Source organism: Mastomys coucha, unplaced genomic scaffold (assembly GCF_008632895.1).
Source record: "Mastomys coucha isolate ucsf_1 unplaced genomic scaffold, UCSF_Mcou_1 pScaffold18, whole genome shotgun sequence".
NCBI classification, from domain to species: Eukaryota; Metazoa; Chordata; class Mammalia; order Rodentia; family Muridae; genus Mastomys; species Mastomys coucha.
This window is the reverse complement of record NW_022196900.1, coordinates 82,437,190-82,443,803: the sequence shown is the minus strand read 5'-3', so window position 1 is coordinate 82,443,803 and position 6,614 is coordinate 82,437,190. Positions and strand designations below refer to the sequence as shown.

At 47.7% G+C, this 6,614-nt stretch overlaps 1 protein-coding gene across 2 annotated transcripts in view; it reads right to left on the bottom strand.

Annotated features, from left to right (window-relative positions):
* Nucleotides 1-815: 815 nt before the first annotated feature.
* Oscp1 (organic solute carrier partner 1) overlaps nt 816-6,614 on the bottom strand; it is a 29,718-nt gene continuing 23,919 nt past the window's right edge. The window contains exons 6-10 of one of the 2 annotated variants that reach the window (XM_031378635.1): nt 5,875-6,003; nt 5,118-5,187; nt 3,279-3,418; nt 2,113-2,176; nt 816-1,161 (exon numbers count right to left, since the gene is read on the bottom strand). In XM_031378635.1, coding sequence (XP_031234495.1) covers nt 1,045-1,161; nt 2,113-2,176; nt 3,279-3,418; nt 5,118-5,187; nt 5,875-6,003 — 520 coding nt within the window. In that variant the 3' untranslated portion in view covers nt 816-1,044. Of the gene's footprint in view, nt 1,162-2,112; nt 2,177-3,278; nt 3,419-5,117; nt 5,267-5,874; nt 6,004-6,614 lie in introns of both variants that reach the window. The other variant, XR_004121063.1, reaches the window with a different exon arrangement.

The window sequence follows — 6,614 nt, the reverse complement described above, 5'->3', positions numbered from 1 at the left end:
GTGTGTGTGTGTATGTGTGTGTGTGTGTAGTAAGCGCAGATACATATGTGCTATGGCACATATGTGGAAGCTGAGAACAACCTCTGATGTTCTTGCCTCCACCTTGAGATAGGATCTCTGGTTTGCTGGTGTGAATTGCCTGGCAGGCTAGCCTGTGAGCTCCTTCCTATCTCTGTTTCAAATCTACCTGTAGGATCCATGATTACAAACACGTGCCATAGCATCTGGCTTCATGTGCGTTCTGGGACCTGAACTCAGGTCTTCGTTCTTGTGCTGGACATTGTCCTTGGAGCCGTATCCCCATCCCCGAGGTTTCTTTCCTTTCTCTTTGTCTCATAAAGCTTAGGCTGATCTCAAACTTGAGTTGGTTCCTGAGTCTCTGGATTCTGTTGCTAGACTACATACCTCGGGTGAGCTGGCCTGCAAGTTTCCAGACAATGCTCCTGTCTCCACTTCCCATCTTTCAGTAGAAGTGCTGAGATTATGGATGTGTGCTACCACATCACTTTTCCAAAAAATCTTATTTATTTATGCATTATATCTATAGTACACTGTCTGAATGTATGCCTGAATGCTGGAGAGAGAGCACCAGAACCCGAGCAGCGGTGGCACACGCCTTTAATCCCAGCACTTAGGAGGCAGAAGCAGGCAGATCTCTGAGTTTGAGGCTAGCCTGGGCTACACAGAGAAACCTTGTCTCAAACAAACAAACAAACAAAGAAGATGCTGGTCCCTGCAGGAAAGCTGCTGTGGTAAACCCACAATGGCTCAGGATGCTCCCATGGTCATCACTGAATTAAGAATAACGGGGAAGGTCTGGGTTAAGAGCAAGAATATATTTTGCTGAAAATACACAAATGTGTGTGGCTTCAGAAGTGGATGCTCTCTGAGAGATCTTCACAGTTTGTTCTGACTTTAAATGGGCTAGAAGGTGCAGGCCTCCGATGAGAATCCAGCAGGAGCACATTAGATCCCCAGTCCTCCATCCCCAGGGTGGTCCTAAGGCAGTCTCTTGAGGGAGGGCTAGGCTGTGTCCATCTGTGGCTATAACCTGTCCATCATGGCCAGCAAGTCGTCTCCCTTGCTGGTGTTCTGCTCCAGCTGCTCTGTGATCTCAAACTCCCCCATGATCCTGGCCAACTCCTCATTCCGTTGCTGATCCTGTGGGAAGTGTGGGGAGAGGAGAAAAGGACATGTCTGCAGGGCTCCTTTCTAGGGCAGGAAGTCCTTAAATTATCATGCTTTCAAGCACTCAGCTCTGGGAAGAACAGCATAGGGTACCTTTGGTGATCTTTGTTTTGGTTTGGTTTTTTGTTTGTTTGTTTGGTTTTGTTTTTTTTCCGGGACAGGGTTTCTCTGTGTAGCTCTGGCTGTCCTGGAACTCACTCTGTAGACCAGGCTAGCCTTGAACTCAGAAACCCGCCTGCCTCTGCCTCCCAAGTGCTGGGATTAAAGGCATGTGCCACCATTGCCTGGCTGTTTCTTTGGTTTTTGAGACAGGTTTCTCAGTGTAGCCCTGGCTGTCCTGGAACTCACTCTGTAGACCAGGCTGGCCTGCTTCTGCTTCCCAAGTGATAGAATTAAAGGCATGCACCACCACTGCCCAATTTTCAAAAAGATTTATTTTGCCGGGCAGTGGTGGCACATGCCTTTAATCCCAGCACTTGGGAGGCAGAGGCAGGTGGATTTCTGAATTTGAGGCCAGCCTGGTCTACACAGTGAGTTCTAGGACAGCTAGGGCTGCACAGAGAAACCCTGTCTCGAAAAACCAAAAACCAAAAAAAAAACAAAAAAAAAAAAAAAAAAAAAAAAAAAAAAAAAAACAAAAAAAAACAAAACAACAACAAAAAAAGGTTTATTTTCTGTGTATGAGTGATGAGTGTTTTGTCTTCATGTATGTATGTGCATCATATGCATGTCTAGTGCCCACAGATCCCCTGGAACTGCAGTTACAGATGGTTGTGAGCCACCATAGGGTTGCTGGGAACTAGACTGCTGCCTCCAATGGCAGCCAGTGCTCTTAAGCACTGAGCTACCTCTATGGTTGGAGAGCAACATTTTTACAAGATGTTGAGGAGGATAGGTCCAGACCCTGTGAGGCCCCTCACATACCTGTGTAGCCTGTATGTTGATGACTTCATAGGCCAACTCCTCTGGCCTGGACAGTGCTGCGTGTCTACATAAGGCAGGGAGAGACAAGCCTAAGGTTACAAGGTTCGTGTTTCCTCTTCCTAGTACGGTGAACCACCTCATGAGAACATGGTCACCTGTTTTCTCTGCTTTTCCTTCTGCCACTTCCCCTCCCCTTTTCACCCTATCTCCCATCCCTATATTTCAGAAAGTCACATGTGCTTGCATCTCTGCCAACATTTTCCCTTTCTCTCTCTCAGCAAGTTCTGAAGCCCAGGTCACATGGCAGCCCCTCCAACCCACAGTGCAAACCGGCCTTCATTGAGACATTTGTGACCCAGCAGTTGAAATGACTTGAGGACAGCTGGGTCCTATACTCCATATTTGGGTGTGTTCATGAGTGTGTGTGTGTGCGCGTGCACATTCATGAGTGTGTGCACATGTCATGGCAAGTGTGTCGGAGTCAGGGATGACTTGTGAGTGTCAGTTCTCTCTCTGTCTTGGGGCTGGAATGCAGGTCCTGGGCTTGGGGCCTTTAGCTGCTAAGCCATCTTGCCAGCTCAGTCAGGTCATCTCCTAACACTTCTTGTTTAGCTTCCTGTTTAGTAAAACTTGAGAGCTTTTCCGGGGAGTGACTTCAGGAAGCCTCATTTGCTTAATCCCCAGGAGTCTTTAATCATGGCAGTGTGGATTGCTGATAATTCACTGTGGTGATTTTTACATTTATGCTTGTGTGTATTAGTCTGCAGTTGTGTCTGTGTGCTTATCCCATGGAGGGGTTTATATGTGTATTTACCACTTGATCTAAGCCATGGGGACAAGAATGTATTATATATCTTTAAAGAACAGGTTTAAGGCTGGAGAACTATCCTGGTTTGTAGGGTACTAGATCCAATATACACAAAAGCCCTGGATTTGACCTCATATAAACGGCGTGTGGAGGCACACACCTGTAATCCCAGCACCTTGGAAGTAGAGGCAGGAGGATCAGGACTACATAGTGCATTTGAGGCCATCTGGGCTATATAAAACTGCTGCACTCACTCGTAGCATAAAACCCTGTCAAAAAGAAGAAGAGAAGAGAAGAGAAGAGAAGAGAAGAGAAGAGAAGAGAAGAGGAAAGAAAGAAAAGCAGGTTTAAAACATACTCCTCTTCCTCATCAGTCGTAAATAGATTCAGTCGGAATCCTGGTTCAGGGCCGCTCGGCTTCTTGATCTCCATCCGTCCCATTAGCCTGGCCAAGAAATTCAGCTCCTCTTTGGCAAGAGGGTTTGGAGCAATGCTTTCCTGTAGAAACAACTGTGATTTGTAGCCACACAGGGCGATCACATTTCCTGCCAAGACCCCAGAGACGCAGGGAAGAATTATACAACAAAGCAAACATAGTAACAGTTTAAATTATTTCTGAGTACAACTAATGCACAGAAAGCAAGCTGAGCCAGAATAATCCAGTCAGCAACAGTGGGAACTCTAACAAAGAAGCAAACCACAGACTTTCAACTTTGAAGCTTAGTGGAATGTCCCAGGGACCACACTTCTCAGACTATCTTCCTCCTTGGAGGAGAGAAGGGTCCTGCTTCCTCTTCAGTCCGTCCAGTTCCCTCTGCCAAGCGGCTCCAGTCAGGGCAGCAGCTCAAGGGGTACTATTCCGGAGGAACTCCCATACTGCCCTCTGGTGGTGACATTCAGGAACACAGTAGGCCATTCTTCTCTCACCACCTTTTCTAGACTTTTCTTTCCTACCTGGCTCTGGGTTCTATGTAATTCACTACTGTCCATTACTGAAAGCACACTCTCTTATGTCTGTCTCGCTTGAAACAAAGCCCTCTGACTCCTGCATAAAGAACAAAATGGAGAGCTGGAGAGATGGCTCAGCAGTTAAGAGCACTGACTGCTCTTCCAGAAGTCCAAGTTCAATTCCCAGCAACCACATGGTGGCTCACAACCATCTGTAATGGGTTCTGATGCCCACTTCTGGTGTGTCTGAAGACAGCTACAGTGTATTCACATATATAAAATAAATAAATCTTAAAAAACAAAAACAAAAACAAAATGGAGCTCAATGGTGGTGGTGCGTGCCTTCAATCCCAGCACTCAGAAGGCAGAGGCAGGCTGATCTCTGTGAGTTTGAGGCTAGCCTGGTCTACAGAGAGAATTCCAGGACAGCTAGAGTTCTCAGAGAAACTATCTTAAAAGAACAAAAAACAACAAAAACAAAACAAAACAAAACAACCCCCCCAAAAAAACAAACAAACCAACCAAACCAAAACAAGCCAAATGGAGTTAAGGCCTTCTCTAATCAGGCCCCAGTGTCCTCTTGTTTGGTAAAGCCTTGGCCGCCTGCCTCTGCTGTGCTAAGATGGAGCTATGTGGAGACTAGCTGCCTCTCCAAACAATGTCCTTCCATCTTGTTTCTACTGTTGTCCATCCCAGGGAACCAAAAGCCTCCTCGGGGTAGGACTACACCAGCACCAAGCTTCTGTCCTGTACCCAGCCTTCAGACCTGGTTCCATGAACACTCACTAACTGAACAGCCTGTTATTTGCCCCAAGGCCAGCATGTGGCTGGCCAGTGAAGGTTTGTAGATATGGAGCTCAGAGGGCTGAAAACCTTTTCTTAAAGGAGGGCAGAAGGTCCTTACGCCCAGGAAGCACTTTTGAGAAGGGATGCTTTGACATTCACATCTACATGCATGTTAGACGGAGCAGCCACAGGCCTCACAGCTCTGGTACAAAGCTACTTGTCATGTCCTGGTATTTGGCTCCTATTTGTGATGAACCAGTCCTCAAATTACCTAATTAGTCAGATCACTGGAAGGCTCTGAGCAGAGCCACAGTTAGAAATCTGAGTGCATGTAAGGCAGAGGGGAAGCCGGCAGACAACGAGGGGAAAGTTAAGTACCTCTGAAGGCCAAAGCCCTGCCCCTACCCCTGCCCCTGCCCCTGGCAGACTGCTGTGTGGGGAAAGGGAGAGAGCAGCAGCTCACCTGGGCCCTGGAGGCGGAGTTCTTTGATGTTGCAGACATGTGGGTTTCCACAGGACGACTCGAACTGTACCTGGCACCAACAGAAAGCAGTGTTGTGACCTAGCCTGGTCGCTGACTCTCTTCTAACAGGTGGGCACAGTGGTGTTATTCTGAGACATTAAATGGCATCCAGAAAGGTGCTGTGAGTTTAGAATACAACTGAGCTAGGAAATGCTAACAGTTTGCTTCTTCCCCTGAGAAAAGGCCCCAGAAGAAACAGTACTGGGGACACAGAGGGAGGCAGCGTGGCCCTCCACAGCAAAGGGACACAGGTTACTTCTCCAGTTACTTAAGATTATGCATCTTGTGCCTACGGAGGTGCTGTCAGGGATCCTTAGCGCTTGAGCACCACAGCCCCACTACACCGTGTGCCTTACACTCAGGGGAAACGACTCCAGTGATCAACTGGCTTTGTTTTCTCCTCAGACAGTAGACTCTAGGCTGGCCTCAAACTCACTATGAAGCCCAGGATGACCTTGATGAACTTTTCATCCTCCTGCCTCCATGTCCCTGATGCTGGGAGTGTAGGCTGGCACCACGATGCCACTTTATGTGGTGCTGGGGATGGAACCCTGGGCTTCATGCATGCTAGGCAAGCACCCTATTAGCCGAGCCACATCCTCAGGAGAATCAGTGGGGATTTCTCAGAGAACATTTTTGTTTTTTAAATGGAGTGACCTCTGTGTACTCAAGTTCATTCTGTGGAGGTTTTGCTTACATGTTAGTTCCCAGTTTCAATATTCGGTCTCCATAAAGCTCAAAAGAACCTTCCTTCTGGGGGGCAACATAGTCTCCGCCATGCCGGAACTCCATCTTCTTCACCTCTTCGCCTTTGACACTGAACACTCTGAAATACACAGTGTGACAGGATGGGGACATCTCTAAGCTGGGGCAGTCTCTTGGCCAACTTATCATTTGCACACAGCAGGACAAAAAGGAATTTAGTTCTTCTTTTGAGAGAAAGGCCCTGGGTTGGAGGCATAGCTCAGCACATCTGCTTAGCATGTGCAAGACCATGGGTCCCAGTACCTATGAAACCAACCAAACAAAAGATAAAGACATGGCTGGAGAGATAGCTCAGCCATTAAAGGCTAGGCTCACAACCAAAAAGATAAAGACAGTCTTGTCTGTCTGGCAGTCACAAGATCTGTGTAAACACGGCAGAGTGTGGCTATGTATTCTCACTGCGACCTCTTAACTGATGAGGAAACGAACCTGGGAAGTAGCTGGCTTGCCCCAGCATCCTTCCTTCAAGTAGCAAAGCTGTGATTAGATCCTTGACCTCTATATAACTGAGCTTTACTGAAGAAGGGACAGGCCTGAGAGGCTCAGCAGCGCTGCAGTCTGTGAGGTGGGCACACGCTGTGCTCCTTGTTCCTTGTATCCCTGTGGGGTAGGCACACACTATGTTCCTGGTACCCCTGTGGGGTGGGCACACACTATGTTCCTGGTACCCCT